Consider the following 16,524-nt stretch of genomic DNA (forward strand, 5'->3'; position numbering starts at 1 on the left):
GACACCCGACCTTCCCGGAGTGCGCAAGGGGGGGGGGGGGGGGGAAGGATCGGGCTGCTGCAGCTGCGCAAGTGTATTTTTGGGCACAAACATGCCCGCGCATGCGCAGATCGTTTTCTTGTGAATTCCCCCTTAGAGAGAGGACCAGGGGGCGGGCCGCAGCCCCCGGGGTTACACAGGGCGACTGGGCGAGGAGTCATGGTGCCCCCCCAGCCAATCCTGGCGCAGGATTGGCTGGTCACTACATAGCCCGGTTACATAACCCCTGACGGATAGCACGGCCGACTTTGGTGCTGGGAAACCAGGTTCGAGCCTCTTATCGAACCATAAAAATGTATACATGACTTACTTTGGTGTTAAATAAATAGATATTTAAAAAAACAAATAAAAATGATGTTCCGACTAAGGTGTGAAATTGGTGTTGAATAAATACATGTTTTTAAAAACAATTAATATTAATCATGTATCATTGGTGCTGGAGTACAAGGTTCGAGACTGGTATTAAACACTGACAAGCTGTGTGCTAAGTTATATGGTCATAAAAATACATGAATGATGGATGCAGGATGGGAGAATGCATGAATGGATGCAGGATGAATGATGGGTGAATGGATGGGTGGATGCATGAATGAATGATGGATGCAGGATGGATGCAGGATGGGTGGATGGGTAGATGAATGAATGATGGATGCAGGATGGATGCAGGGTGGATGGATGGGTGCATAAATGAATGATGGATGCAGGATGGGTGGATGGATGGATGATGGATGCAGGATGGATGCAGGGTGGATGGATGGGTGCATGAATGAATGATGGATGGATGGATGGATGGATGGATGGATGGGTGGATGCAGGAATGGATGCAGGATGGATGATGGATGGGTGGATGGATGGGTGGATGGATGGATGCATGAATGAATGAATGATGGATGCTGGATGGGTGGATGGATGGGTGGATGAATGAATGATGGATGCAGGATGGATGGGTGGATGGATGGATGGGTGCATGAATGAATGATGGATGCAGGGTGGATGGATGGGTGCATGAATGAATGATGGATGCAGGATGGGTGGGTGGATGGGTGGACACATGAATGGATGCAGGATGAATGATGGGTGGATGAATGGATGGGTGGATGCATGAATGAATGATGGATGCAGGATGGGTGGCTGAATGAATAATGGATGCAGGATGGATGCAGGGTGGATGGATGGGTGCATGAATGAATGATGGATGCAGGATGGATGGATGGATGGATGGGTGGATGCATGAATGGATGCAGGAATGGATGCAGGAATGGATGATGGATGGGTGGGTGGGTGGATGGATGGATGGATGCATGAATGAATGATGGATGGATGGGTGGATGGGTGGATGGATGGGTGGATGGATGGATGCAGGGTGGATGGATGGATGGGTGCATGAATGAATGATGGATGCAGGATGGGTGGATGGATGGGTGGACACATGAATGGATGCAGGAATGGATGCAGGATGGATGATGGATGGGTGGATGGATGGGTGGATGGATGGGTGGATGGATGCATGAATGAATGATGGATGGATGGATGGATGCAGGATGGATGGGTGGATGGATGGATGGGTGGATGCATGAATGAAAGATGGATGCAGGATGGATGGATGGGTGGATGCATGAATGAATGATGGATGCAGGATGGATGGATGGGTGAATGCATGAATGAATGATGGATGCTGGATGGATGGGTGGATGCATGAATGAATGATGGATGCAGGATGAATGCAGAATTGGTGGATGGATGGGTGGGTGGGTGGATGTGTGGATGGGTGGATGCATGAATGATGTATGGATGGATGCAAGGTGGTTCGGGCTCGCTCGCTGCGCTCGCTCGCTACGCTCGCTGCAATATGCAAATTAGTTTACGCCTCACCACTTTCAAATGTCACCAGCCGCCCCTGTTGGTAGTCCTGTTATACACCGACAATATGCTTCTGTATGTTTGAGAACGTGCAGCGTTCTACCCTGAATTGCTACGTGAATATATCAAATTCGAACACTTTTCTGGGCTGGGCATTAACTGGGCGAAATCAACGGTTTTCCCGCTGACGGCTGCTACGCAGCGTGTAAATCTAGACTTCCCATTGACATGGTCAACTGACCCGGTAAAGTACTTAGGGGTATGGCTACATACCCAGAGGTGGTGATCTCTGAGAATTACAGAACGTGCAGCGAAATGGGCCAAAATCCCGCTTTCCTTAGCAGACCGTATTGTTGTAGTTAAAATGACGACTTTTGCCCAAACTACTCTATTTGTTTATTAAAATTCCCATCCGCCTCCCTCTTGCAGTGTTTCACTGGCTTCAGTCAGCACTACTGTCCTTTGTGTGGGGTGGCAAGAAGCCTAGATGTAGCTGAAACGTGCTGGTATTGCTTTTCGAGCGGAGAGGCTTCGAAGCTCCGGACATGCGACTATGTTATCTCTGTGCGCAGGCGCAAGGACCGGGGTTTCATTCTTGGATTCACTTATGTTCGTGGGCGGCAGGCGGTTAGGACCATCTGCCCTGAGTACCTGGCTGAACCCAAGACGCTGTTGGCACTGCAGGAGGTGTTAGCAGGCGCGGAACGGAAGGGCCTGATCACAAGATTGTTTAATATGTCCCTTAGGGAAAGAGAACAGCTCGACTCCCCTTCCTACAATAATTGGGTGAAGATACTAGGGAACTCATTGTCGCTGGATGTGTGGAGGTTCTGCTGCATCCTGACAGGCCGATTAACTGCAAATTATAACCTCCGCATCATCCATTTTAAATACCTGCATCAGCTTTACTATACCCTTTACTTTTTTTTTTTTTTACTCAACCATATAGCCTTTATTTTCTACAACACATTTAAGCTTTCACAGCAAATTTGCGCATTGGGTATAGACGTTCTTTTCGGACTTGTTTTTTGGTCTTTAAACCCTCCTCGTGTTTGTTGAGTCTACGGCGCAAAGCACGAGTCTTCCTGGGCCTCAAATCAAGGGGCTTGTACTTCTTGCCTTTGTAAAATTTTCGCAGGTTTTCCTTCTGTGTCTGGTTGATGACTGTAAGGACTCTGGCAATGGATTTTCGGACAACCCGGATCTTGGACAGCTTGGATGCAGCTCCACCAGTCACTTTAGCAACCCGGAGCTGCGACAATTCGACCTTGAGGTCATCAAGCTGCTTTAGAAGATCTTCCTTCTTCTTACCACGCAGATCACGGGCCTTGATTTTTGCCATATTTGCTGCGAGCCCTCACGGGCCTTGATTTTTGCCATATTAACTGAAGCGTTATGGTCTGTGTGAGAGTGCTTGCTGTGTTCCCTGTGGGCAGGGTGATGCTGATTTCATGCACCTCGCATGGAATTGTGCCGGAATATACAACTTCTGGATTAAGGTCACGAATATGCTTACGAAAGTCATAGCTGAACTGGTGCAGTGTGCTCCTGATGTCTGCCTCTTGGGGTGGGTATCGTCGACTGGTGGCTGTTTTGACCTTACTGGCCAAGAGGGTGGTGGCGCAATGCTGGGGGTCTAAAACTTTCCCGACATTGGAAAAATTGATTCTGGATTTACTCTACTACACAGAACAACTTGGGATATACACCGAGGAACTGCCTGAGACTTCCCCCCCCCCAAAGATTTCTGGGCTCCGCTTTCTGTGTATCTCCTGGGCAACCCTGATTTGCAATAGATGCTGTAACTTGATGCTCTTGCTGTATTTACTCCAGGGACTGATCAACTGTTGTGAAATGCCCTCACGTGATGTTATGCTGCCTTGGGGTCACAGTATCTTCTACAGTGCCGTGGGGGGGAGGGAGAGTAGGGAATTGGTTAGTTTCTGAGGGAAGTTGTTCTTCTTTTATGGGAAATTCTTGTACCATCTGTCCTTCTGGATATCTGCCTAAGTCCCTAATTGGTTTCCTTTCAGTACCTGCAGGATTTCTTCAGTGGACTGCGTCGTTTTTTCCCGCTTTGTTCCCCTAACAGCATTTTACACCCATGTATGCCCCCTCCTAAATAACGTGGAGCACCTTCCTTGCAGCTGAAATATGCCCTTGTTTCTAGTCTCCCACGAACGCCAGATGCCATGCAGCGGGGGCCTGGCTAGGCGCAAATACTTTGTTTGTTTTCTGATGTCTTTTTGGGGTGGGTAAATACATAGGGGCAGATTTACAAGCCTCTTGCGCCACATTTGCGTCACTTTTAACATGGGAAAAGTGACGCAAAAGTGGCGCAAGGGGTTTGTAAATCTGCCCCATACTGTTTTTCAATATGTTCAAAACAAATGAATATACCGGGCTATAATGGGCATTGAAGAGTTAACGTTTTCATCTGCCTCCTTTCAGTATGTGCACGCTTTCTTTAGGGAAACACATTGTTTTTTTTCTAATTTAGCTTTGTTCACCTAACATCATTTCATCCAGATTTTTTATTACCTCTTAAAATACTCAATACACACAGGGCCATTTTCACAACTGCTTTTAGCCTCTGTTACAATTTCACCTTCTTCAAAGCTGGATTTTGTTTGTGTTTCCATTTTCCCCATGAACGGCAGATCTAAGAGCCTATAAGCGACAATACCTCCTGGGTGTGCTCTGTGTTGGAGCTTGGGCAGCCCTTTTACTGCCTTTCTGTTGCTTCAACGGCCCAAAGTGACGCAGACCAGGGAAGGTACATGATTTTATGTTACTTCCTAGTACTTTGCAGTCTCACACATAGTGCTAGAGTGCTGTATGCGTGCATCGAGGCACTTGTCTTTCTGTCTGTGCATTGAGGAGCCTTGGAATGTTCCATGAATGTCTCCTGTTGCAAGCACGCATCCCTGGTCAGACTGCAGGACCTGGTGGGTAGTGATCGTGCAGCTCTAGTCCCTGGTGGCGCAGCACCCAGGGTAATGTGCTGCATGGATAAACACTTATAAGGTCCCAAAGGCGAGACCGATTGCATTGCAAATGCTTGTTGGAGAGATGTACATATGTGATCAGGAAAATACCTGAGTCGGTGCAAGAGAGCCAATGGCTGGAGTGGGCGGGCCCAATAGCCAGTGATCAATGCTGCGGTGGGGAGAGCAGAGCGTGAATGACACAGCAATAGACCAATGGATGGAGAGAACTCGCCCAGAGCCCTCCCAGGGAGGTGTGCACCCCTGTAGTTGTATTTGTGATTGTATTACCTTAGGCTGCCCCTGCCCGCCTCCCTCCTCCCTCTTCCTTCACTCTACTGCTTGCATCTCGGAGTATTACATCGCGTTGTTCTCTCGGGTCTCTGCGTGGTGTATCCTGGCAGGGCGGGGGCTCTTCCCTGGGGAGTGAGTATCTGACCAGGGCAGTCCGAGCACTGCCGAAGGTGCCCGTCTCTGCGGCACGGACTGATCCGGACCTAAAGCCTCGCTGCTGAGCCCAGCCTGCTGCTGTGCTGGGAAGGGACCCGGTGTCTGTGCAGGAATGGCGCACTGCAAGGGTCTGTGCTAGGTGAAGACCCGTGACCTGCGAGAGATTGACACGCCGCACGTGTCTATGAGAGGACCCGGTGTCTGCACAGGATTGATCCACGCGCCTGGGCTCGGAGAGGACCGGGCGCCCGTGCAGTGCACGCACACTGCACGCATCTGTACTAGGAGAGGACTGGTGACTCTGCGGGACAGGCACGCTGCACTTGCACGCCACTTCGATGCCGGGAGGATGTCAGCCGCCACCAGCCCTTCCCAGCTCTGAGGTGGGTGCGCGCCGTCCCCTGATGGTGAATTACTCCGCGTTGCACGTTTGTGATATATCACTGCAGAGTCTGGTGAGCTCGGGTGTCAGGCCGGCTGTTTCCGTTGCAGCACTGCCCGTGCAGAGTGCTCACCGCACTGTCCCACGATCACTCAGCTCAGGCGGGGTGTTTCCACTGCAGCACTGCCCGTGCACAGTGTTCACTGCACTGTCCCATGGTCACTGAGGTCATGCCTGGGGTTTCCACTGCAGCACTGCCCGTGCACGGTGCTCACTGCACTGTCCCACGATCACTCAGCTCAGGCGGGGTGTTTCCACTGCAGCACTGCCCGTGCACAGTGTTCACTGCACTGTCCCATGGTCACTGAGGTCATGCCTGGGGTTTCCACTGCAGCACTGCCCGTGCACGGTGCTCACTGCACTGTCCCACGATCACTCAGCTCAGGCGGGGTGTTTCCACTGCAGCACTGCCCGTGCACAGTGTTCACTGCACTGTCCCATGGTCACTGAGGTCATGCCTGGGGTTTCCACTGCAGCACTGCCCGTGCACGGTGCTTACTGCACTGTCCCACGATCACTGAAGTCAGGTCTTGTGTTTCCACTGCAGCACTGCCCGTGCACGGTGCTCACTGCAGTGTCCCACAATCACTGAGGTCATTCCTGGGGTTTCCACTGCAGCACTGCCCGTGCACGGTGCTCACTGCAGTGTCCCACAATCACTGAGGTCATTCCTGGGGTTTCCACTGCAGCACAGCCCGTGCACAGTGCTCACTGCACTGTCCCACGATCACTGAAGTCAGGCCTTGTGTTTCCACTGCAGCACTGCCCGTGCACAGTGCTCACTGCACTGTCCCATGGTCACTGAGGTTAGGTGGGGTGTTTCCACTGCAGCCCTGCCCGTGCACGATGCTCACTGCACAGTCCCATGATAACTGAGGTCAGGCGGGTGTTTCCACTGCAGCACTGCCTGTGCACGATGCTCACTGCACTGTCCTACGATCACTGAGGTCAGGCCTTGTGTTTCCACTGCAGCACTGCCCGTGCACAGTGCTCACTGCACTGTCCCATGATCACTGAGGGCAGGCCTTGTGTTTCCACTGCAGCACTGCCCGTGCACAGTGCTCACTGCACAGTCCCATGATCACTGAGGTCAGGCCTTGTGTTTCCACTGCAGCACTGCACGTGGACAGTGCTCACTGCACTGGCCCACCATCACTGAGGTCAGGCCTTGTGTTTCCACTGCAGCACTGCCCGTGCACAATGCTCACTGCACAGTCCCATGATCACTGAGGTCAGGCCTTGTGTTTCCACTGCAGCACTGCCCGTGCACAGTGCTCACTGCACTGTCCAATGGTCACTGAGTTCAGGCGGGGTGTTTCCACTGCAGCACTGCCCATGCACGATGCTCACTGCACAGTCCCATGATCACTGAGGTCAGGCAGGGTGTTTCCACTGCAGCACTGCCCGTGCACAGTGCTCACTGCACTGTCCCATGGTCACTAAGGTCAGGCGGGTGTTTCCACTGCAGCACTGCCCATGCACGATGCTCACTGCACTGTCCCACGACCACTGATGTCAGGTGGGTGTTTCCACTGCAGTACTGCCTGTGCCCAGTGCTCACTGCACTGTCCCACGATCACTGAGGTCAGGCCTTGTGTTTCCACTGCAGCACTGCCCATGCACAGTGCTCACTGCACTGTCCCATGGTCACTGAGGTCAGGTGGGGTGTTTCCACTGCAGCACTGCCCGTGCACGATGCTCACTGCACTGTCCCACGATCACTGAGGTCAGGCAGGTGTTTCCACTGCACTACTGCCTGTGGACAGTGCTCACTGCACTGTCCCATGATCACTAAGGTCAGGCCTTGTGTTTCCACTGCAGCACTGCCTGTGTACAGTGCTCACTGCACTGTCCCATAGTCACTGAGGTCAGGTGGGGTGTTTCCACGGTAGCGCTGACCGTGCACAGTGCTCACTGCACTGTCTCATGATCACTGATGTCAGGCGGGGTGTTTCCACTGCAGCACTGCCTGTGCACGATGCTCACTGCACTGTCCCACGATCACTTAGGTCAGGTCGGGTGTTTCCACTGCAGCACTGCCTGTGCACAGTGCTCACTGCACTGTCCAATGGTCACTGAGTTCAGGCGGGGTGTACCACTGCAGCACTGCCCATGCACGATGCTCACTGCACAGTCCCATGATCACTGAGGTCAGGCAGGGTGTTTCCACTGCAGCACTGCCCGTGCACAGTGCTCACTGCACTGTCCCATGGTCACTAAGGTCAGGCGGGTGTTTCCACTGCAGCACTGCCCATGCACGATGCTCACTGCACTGTCCCACGATCACTTAGGTCAGGTCGGGTGTTTCCACTGCAGCACTGCCTGTGCACAGTACTCACTGCAGTGTTCTATAACTACTGAGGTCAAGCGGGGTGTTTCCACTGCAGCACTGCCCATGCACAGTGCTCACTGCACTGTCCCATGATCACTGATGTCAGGCGGGGTGTTTCCACTGCAGCACTGCCCGTGCACGATGCTCACTGCACTGTCCCATGATCACTGAGATCAGGCTTTGTGTTTCCACTGCAGTACTGCCTGTGCACAGTGCTCACTGCACTGTCCGACTATCACTAATGGCAGGCCTGGTGCTTCCACTGCAGCACTGCCTGTGCACAGTGCTCACTGCACTGTCCCATAATTACTGATGTCAGACCTGGTGTTTCCACTGCAGCACTGCCCGTGCATGATGCTCACTGCACTGTCCCATGATCACTGAGGGCAGGCCTGGTGCTTCAATGGCAGCACTGCCTGTGCACGATGCTCACTGCACTGTCCCACGATCACTGAGGTCAGGCCTTGTGTTTCCACTGCAGCACTGCCCGTGCACAGTGCTCACTGCACTGTCCCATGATCACTGAGGGCAGGCCTTGTGTTTCCACTGCAGCTCTGCCCGTGCACAGTTCTCACTGCACTGTCCCATGGTCACTGAGGTCAGGTGGGGTGTTTCCACTGCAGCCCTGCCCGTGCACGATGCTCACTGCACAGTCCCATGATCACTGAGGTCAGGCGGGTGTTTCCACTGCAGCACTGCCTGTGCATGATGCTCACTGCACTGTCCCATGATCACTGAGGTCAGGCATTGTGTTTCCACTGCAGCACTGCCCGTGCACAGTGCTCACTGCACTGTCCCATGATCACTGAGGGCAGGCCTTGTGTTTCCTCTGCAGCACTGCCCGTGGACAGTGCTCACTGCACAGTCCCATGATCACTGAGGTCAGGCCTTCTGTTTCCACTGCAGCACTGTACGTGGACAGTGCTCACTGCACTGTCCCACGATCACTGACGTCAGGCGGGGTGTTTCCACTGCAGCACTGCCCGTGCACAATGCTCACTGCACAGTCCTATGATCACTGAGGTCAGGCCTTGTGTTTCCACTGGAGCACTGCCCGTGCACAGTGCTCACTGCACTGTCCCATGGTCACTGAGGTCAGGCGGGGTGTTTCCACTGCAGCACTGCCCGTGCACGATGCTCACTGCACAGTCCCATGATCACTGAGGTCAGGCAGGGTGTTTCCACTTCAGCACTGCCTGTGCACAGTGCTCACTGCACTGTCCCATGGTCACTGAGGTCAGGCGGGTGTTTCCACTGCAGCACTGCCCATGCACGATGCTCACTGCACTGTCCCACGATCACTGAGGTGAGGAGGGTGTTTCCACTGCAGCACTGCCCGTGCACAGTGCTCACTGCACTGTCCCATGGTCACAGGTCAGGTGGGGTGTTTCCACTGCAGCACTGCCCGTGCACGATGCTCACTGCACTGTCCCACGATCACTGAGGTCAGGCAGGTGTTTCCACTGCACTACTGCCTGTGGACAGTGCTCACTGCACTGTCCCATGATCACTAAGGTCAGGCCTTGTGTTTCCACTTCAGCACTGCCCGTGCACAGTGCTCACTGCTCTGTCCCATAGTCACTGAGGTCAGGCGGGTGTTTCCACGGTAGCACTGCCCGTGCACAGTGCTCACTGCACTGTCTCATGATCACTGATGTCAGGCGGGGTGTTTCCACTGCAGCACTGCCGGTGCACAATGCTCACTGCACTGTCCCACGATCACTGAGGTCAGGTCGGGTGTTTCCACTGCAGCACTGCCTGTGCACAGTACTCACTGCAGTGTTCTATAACTACTGAAGTCAAGCTGGGTGTTTCCACTGCAGCACTGCCCGTGCACAGTGCTCACTGCACTGTCCCATGATCACTGATGTCAGGCGCTGTGTTTTCACTGCAGCACTGCCCATGCACGATGCTCACTGCACTGTCCCACGATCACTGAGATCAGGCTTTGTGTTTCCACTGCAGTACTGCCTGTGCTCAGTGCTCACTGCACTGTCCCATGATTACTGATGTCAGACCTGGTGTTTCCACTGCAGCACTGCCCATGCATGATGCTCACTGCACTGTCCCATGATCACTGAGGGCAGGCCTGGTGCTTCCACGGCAGCACTGCCTGTGGACAGTGCTCTCTGCACTGTCCCATGATCACTGAGGTCAGGCCTTGTGTTTCTACTGCAGCACTGCCCGTGCACAGTGCTCACTGGACTGTCCCATGGTCACTGAGGTCAGGTGGGGGGTTTCCACTGCAGCACTGCCCGTGCACAATGCTCACTGCACTGTCCCATGATCACTGAGGTCAGGCAGGTGTTTCCACTGCACCACTGCCCGTGGACAGTGCTCACTGCACTGTTCCATGATCACTAAGGTCAGGCCTTGTGTTTCCACTGCAGCACTGCCCGTGCACAGTGCTCAATGCACTGTCCCATAGTCACTGAGGTCAGGCGGGGTGTTTCCACGGTAGCACTGCCCGTGCACAGTGCTCACTGCACTGTCCCATGATCACTGATGTCAGGTGGGGTGTTTCCACTGCAGCACTGCCTGTGCACGATGCTCACTGCACTGTCCCACGATCACTGAGGTCAGGTAGGGTGTTTCCACTGCAGCACTGCCTGTGCACAGTACTCACTGCAGTGTTCTATAACTACTGAGGTCAAGCGGGGTGTTTCCACTGCAGCACTGCCCGTGCACAGTGGTCACTGCACTGTCCCATGATCACTGATGTCAGGCGGGGTGTTTCCACTGCAGCACTGCCCGTGCACGATGCTCACTGCACTGTCCCACGATCACTGAGATCAGGCTTTGTGTTTCCATTGCAGTACTGCCTATGCACAGTGCTCACTGCACTGTCCCATGATTTCTGATGTCAGAACTGGTGTTTCCACTGCAGCACTGCCCGTGTATGATGCTCACTGCACTGTCCCATGATCACTGAGAGCAGGCCTGGTACTTCCACGGCAGCACTGCCCATGGACAGTGCTCTCTGCACTGTCCCATGATCACTGAGGTCAAGCCTAGTGTTCCCACAGCAGCACTGCCCGTGCACGATGCTTATTGAGGTGTCCCATGATCACTGGTGTCAGGCGGGGTGATACCACTGCAGCACTGCCCATGCACGGGGGACTGTAGGAAGAAGTATAATTGATCTCATTTGTGCTTATGCACCCAGAGTGGCCTTTGACACATTCCTTGACGACCTCCCCAACTTATTTTCAAAGCTTCCAGAGGGACTGACGGTGATTGGAGGTGACTTCAACGCAGGGATGGCTCCTCATCAGGATGCCAATGGGGTTCCCTGTTCTGGTGCTCGACGCCTTACGGATTGGACCACCACATTCGGCTTGTGTGATGTCTGGACAGGCGGGCAACTAGAGCCAAATTTCGGGGGGGGGATAAAAATATTTCGGGGGGGGGGGGCTAATTCTTGGAACCATAGACAGAGTGGCTGTAAAATGGGGTGAAAACACAACAAAAACCTTCATTTACAAGTAGATGGTCTTTTAAAGACCTGTTAAGTACTCGGGTGCAACTGCAATTAGATTGTCGCCATCCCCCGAAGCTGTCTCTGCCCGGGCTGACACACAAGACGGGGGGGCTGAAGCCCCGTGAGCCCAATGGGTGTTGCGCGCCTGTGTCTGGACAATATAAAACCCCTGGCAGCATCAGTGCACTCACACCTCTGTGACGCATCATACTCACGCCTGTATAGATCCCTTCTTTATGCCTGCCCTGAATGCCGAACTGTCACTCATATTAAAATCCTCTGCCCTCTTGCTTCTTCACTAGAGTGTCCCCACTGGGGTACTGCTACTCATGTGGCGTTTGAACGCCTGGTTCCTCCAAGACGCCGTCTACGAACTAGCTTATGAAGGAAAAATCAGATCCAAGGCCAACACCTCTCCCATCTGAAGCCACTGGCCCTCTGCCAAGAGGGAGCGGTCAGAACTCTTAGTGAGGAAGGAGCTTCCCAGCAACTTGATCTTGTCCGGGAATAAATTTGCCACACTTCTCTTGAGACGACGAAAGAGATGTGGAGGGCTTCCTCAGCTAGAGTCTATGGCTAGTGAGATAAGAATGGTAACCTTCTTTCCTGGCTTGTCTCACGTTCCCTAACCAATCAGATCATACCGGAAGGGATTGACACCCAAGGGCGCACCCAACGTACCCTTTGTAGTATCGCTCAGACCTTTGTGGAGTACTACCAACGCCTCTACACAGCAGATCCTCCCGGTCCTTCCATAACCCCCAGGAGGAGGACCAAAGGTGTGTGGGGAACCTCCCATCCCAGCACCCCGGTTAGCTCTGTGATTATGGTGGTCCAATACCTATTGATTACTGCACATGACCACACCATATGATTGATCTGCAGATGCCATCAGGACTGCCACTGCACACTTTAAACATGTTGCTGCCAATAGTGCCTAATTTAGCTTACTTGCAAGCATTATTATAGAGAAGCAATTGATACTACTTTGGCATCATAGGATTTTGATAAGGGCAAAATCAAGAGGCAGTGTTAAGAAGTTCATGTATACCATGAGTTCTGTTCACTGTTTAGCTCATATTTTGGTTCTGTAAATGCCAGCAGTTCCATTCTTTCCCAGTTTTGGAAGTAGACTAAGCTTTTCTGTCAAATGTCCATCGCATGTTATTCCAAATTTTGCATAATAAAACCCCTCAGTGCATTTGTCCGTGAGCATTCTACTGGTGTTTGTAAAACCTGATGTGGCTTAAACTTATCCTCCCTGTACTCTGTGTAAATGCCTTGATGCGTATGTTGTAATTCTACATACTCATGTATTGGGTCAAATCAGCATTTGTATTGTGCAGCACTGTCTCCCCTAGGGGTGTCTGTGCGCTGAGGGTGCCCAGGTCTTGAGTTTATTTCTGGAGTCCGCCAGGGAAGGTGCTGCACAGATGTGGAGGGGCAGATTGTTCCAGGTCTTGGCAGCAATGAAGGAGAAGCAGCGGCCCCCACTGCGGCTGCAACAGATGCAGGGGTGGGGTGGAGTGCAGGTGTCTTGAGGAAAGGTGAAAGCTCAGTTGATGGTCGATGTAGGATGGTCCTTGGTCGGGTAGAGCTTTGTATGCGTGTGCGAGGATCTTGAACTGGCATCTCTGGTGGATATGGAGCTAGTGGAGGTTTCTGATGTGAGGGTTGATGCGGGTTCATTTGGGGAGGCCCAGGATGAGTCTGGCTGCAGTGTTTTGTATGGTTTGGAGTATTTTGGACAGCTGGGTGGATATTCCGGCATAGAGAGTGTTGCTATAGTCAAGGTAGCTGGTGACAAGGGCCTGCATGACGATCTTTCTAGTGTTGATTGAGATCCATTTGACGATTCTGCAGAGGGTGTGGGAGGAAAAGGAGGCGACGGCGTTGATTTGTCATTTCATGGTTAGTTGGCTCTCTAGAATGATGCAAAGGTTGCGTGCATGGTCTGTCGGAGTGGATGTTGGTCCGAGTTCTGCCGGCCACCAGCTGTGGTCCCATGCAGAGGTGTTTTTCCCGAAGATCATTACTTCTGCTTTGTCGGAGTTGAGTTTGAGGCAGCTGCCTCTCACCCATTTGGCTACATTGGTCATGGCGTTGCTGAAGCTGGCTTTAGCGTTGGAGGGGTCCTCGGTGAGCGAGAGGATTAGTTGAGAGTTGTCAGCGTAGGAGATTATGTTGAGTCTGTGGGATCTGACAATGTCTGCAAGGGGGTTCATGCATATATTGAACAAGGTGGGGCAGAGGGATGATCCTTGCGGTACACCACATGTGATGTTCTTGGGTGCGAAGGTGAAAGGAGGCAGTCCGATGCTCTGTGTGCTTCTTGAGAGGAAGTAGGAAATCCACTTGAGGGCAGTAGAAAGGGAACCTTTTGACATGGGTACCCATAACGTTTTGCTGGTATCTGATTTAACTTTGACTGAAAGTGTGCAGAGCCCCTGATAACCAGGTCCACAGCACCAGTGTCTTTCCCTAAAAGCATACCATTATTCCACATTTGGCACCCCTTCAGGCTCCATGTAGGTCTCTAGTAGGTGGTACCCCAGGTACCTAGGGAATTGGGACTAAAAAGGGTCCCTAAGGACTGCAGCACGAACTGTGCCACTCTAAGGGACCACTTACTAAGCTCATGCAAACTGCCAATTCAGCCTGCATGTCTTGGTGTAGAGAAAAATGAAGAGTTGTCATGGCACATACCCCTGTGTGCCATGCCTGCAAAACACTGCATGTGGTATAGGTAAGTTGCCCCTACAGCAGGCCTCACAGCCCTAAGGCAGGGTGCACTATACCCATGTTTGGGTATATCTGCGTGAGTAGATGTGTCCCTGTGATACTGAAGTTCTCCCTTAGATACCACAAATGTACAGAGAAGCCATACCGAGCGCATGGGCTGAACATCTGTCATTGTGAGTTTCCCAGCTACATGATGGCTTCACTATAACCCCAGGTGTTTGGTACCAAACATCTCATCTTGGTAAACCCACACTGATGCCAGTGTTGGATTTACTAAGAAATAAACCCAGAGGGCGCCTTAGAGGTGCCCCCTGAAAACCTGCTGTCTACTAGTGTATAGACTGACTGGGCTTGACCTGCCAGCCAGCCAGCCACCATAGACACATTTCTAACCTCCTGAGGTGAGAGCCTTCACTTTCAGAGGCCAGGAACAAAGCCTGGTCTGGGTGGAGGTGTTCACACCTCTGATGTGCCTTCCAGGGTGGGAAGCTTCAATGGCCTGCCACCTGTATGTGACCCAGGCCTCTCCAGATAGTGGATATACCCACCCCCTCCTATCTCACTCCAACTTTAGGCTCCAAGACAGGTGCAAAATTAGTGAGATTAGGCGGTATGTCCACATTAAACCTGCACCACCTATCAGGTGGACTGACTAGCTGATGTGGATCCCACTGTTCAGATTCCTCCATGCTGTTTTGGGCAAAATTAGCATTCTAGGGTCAGGGCGATGCCCACCTCCTACAGGAAGTAGTCAAATAGAGGGTGTAGAACATCCTAAAGGTAGGAAGCTCATTGGCTGCTACTTGTCACACCCCTTAAAGTCCATAAATTGAGTATTTAGGTAGTACCCCTTAACATAAGAACTCAGATGTGATGGCTCAAGAGAAGAAGGATGAAGAAAAGTCAGTGCCTGGCAAGAACTGCAGAAGTTGTGTGGACTTTTGGAGCGAAACCCTGGCTGCCGCAACCTCTCTCAACAATTGCGACAGAGTGACTCATCCTGCCAGCTTGACAATTACAAAAGCCTTCTGTAGCCTTCCAGCCCCTTGTAAATTGCCTGAAGTCTCCCCTAGAGCAGAGGAGCTATTCCTCTGCAGCTCGCAGCCACCTATAAGCGAGTCTGGTCCACCGCCTTGCAGCTCCCCAGCCTGACCGACACCACAGGGAACCAGGAAGAGATACTTGTGCTCTGTAAGATCAGATATGTCTCCCCACCGAATGTGAAGACACCAGGACCAGCCAGAAATGTGCAGCACCAATCCATGGGGTACTGGACACCCTGCACCACACAGCAACAGCAGGAGTCCATCTGGATTCCCACTGGTCTACAACTAAGCAGCCATTGAGGGACATCAGCATCACTGAGACCCACTTTGTGAGAGGCCCAGCTGTCCTGATTTTGTCCCTGCCAGCTGTTTGTTCCGATATGCAAGGAGCCTCTTTGTGCATCCAGCCCAACTGACCTAACCTCACTGCACCCACGCTGCTGGGCCTGGTTACTGATGAACCTGCTGTGCCTGTTTGCCTCAAGACCTCTTGAGGCCTAAGCCCATTTTAGGAGCCCTCGGACTTGTTCCCAAGTCCCCTTGTACAGCCTGTTTCTAGGTGGCCCCCCTTCTTCTTAGCGTGCCAAGCTTCCAACTTCACCAGCCCCCTGCTTCTGGCCGAATCCAGGCATGTCCAGAAGAACTGCTGGAAATACATTGGACTTGGCCCCCTACTACTCTGAATCCAGAAGGTGAACCCATAAAGCTGACAGTACTTACCTTTATTGCATTTATGACTTTTCCTCAAATAAGTTTGTGTATTGTGCATAAAGGCGCACACGTTTGAACTATTTGCTTAATTGTACAAACGGATATAGAAGAAGGTACTTACCTTTGATCTAAGTTCTTGGTTTTAAAACATATATAAAAATAAGTGATATTTTTCAAATTTGGTCTCGGATTTATTCTTTGATTGTGTGTCTCATTTATTGCCTCCGTGAGTACAACAATGGTATGCTGGGCATCAGAGAGTTAATGTGAACAATGACGTGGTTGGTCCAGTTGAGTTCTGTGACATAGGCAAATTTGATTCTGTTGTTGGAGGAAAAGGTGGTGTTGGGTATGTGACTGCCTTTGTGCATGGGTTCAATGACTAGTTGGGTGAGGCCTATGTTGTTGAGGCCTATGGTGTTCAAGTTCTCCTG

General features: G+C 52.1%; 2 protein-coding genes across 2 annotated transcripts in view; one reads left to right on the forward strand and one right to left on the reverse strand.

The window, feature by feature from the left end:
- Nucleotides 1–2,815: 2,815 nt before the first annotated feature.
- LOC144772130 (large ribosomal subunit protein uL29) lies at nt 2,816–3,249 on the reverse strand. The gene has a single exon (XM_078656289.1). It carries the CDS (start codon nt 3,239–3,241, stop codon nt 2,870–2,872), a length of 372 nt encoding a protein of 123 aa, XP_078512415.1. The 5' UTR covers nt 3,242–3,249; the 3' UTR covers nt 2,816–2,869.
- Nucleotides 3,250–5,303: 2,054 nt separating this feature from the next.
- LOC144774080 (transient receptor potential cation channel subfamily M member 2-like) overlaps nt 5,304–16,524 on the forward strand; it is a 358,014-nt gene continuing 346,793 nt past the window's right edge. The window contains exon 1 of the mRNA XM_078659107.1: nt 5,304–5,719. The gene's annotated coding sequence lies outside the window, so the exon portion shown is untranslated. The remainder of the gene's footprint in view (nt 5,720–16,524) is intronic.

This window comes from Lissotriton helveticus, chromosome 8 (genome assembly GCF_964261635.1).
Source record: "Lissotriton helveticus chromosome 8, aLisHel1.1, whole genome shotgun sequence".
Classification (NCBI taxonomy): Eukaryota; Metazoa; Chordata; class Amphibia; order Caudata; family Salamandridae; genus Lissotriton; species Lissotriton helveticus.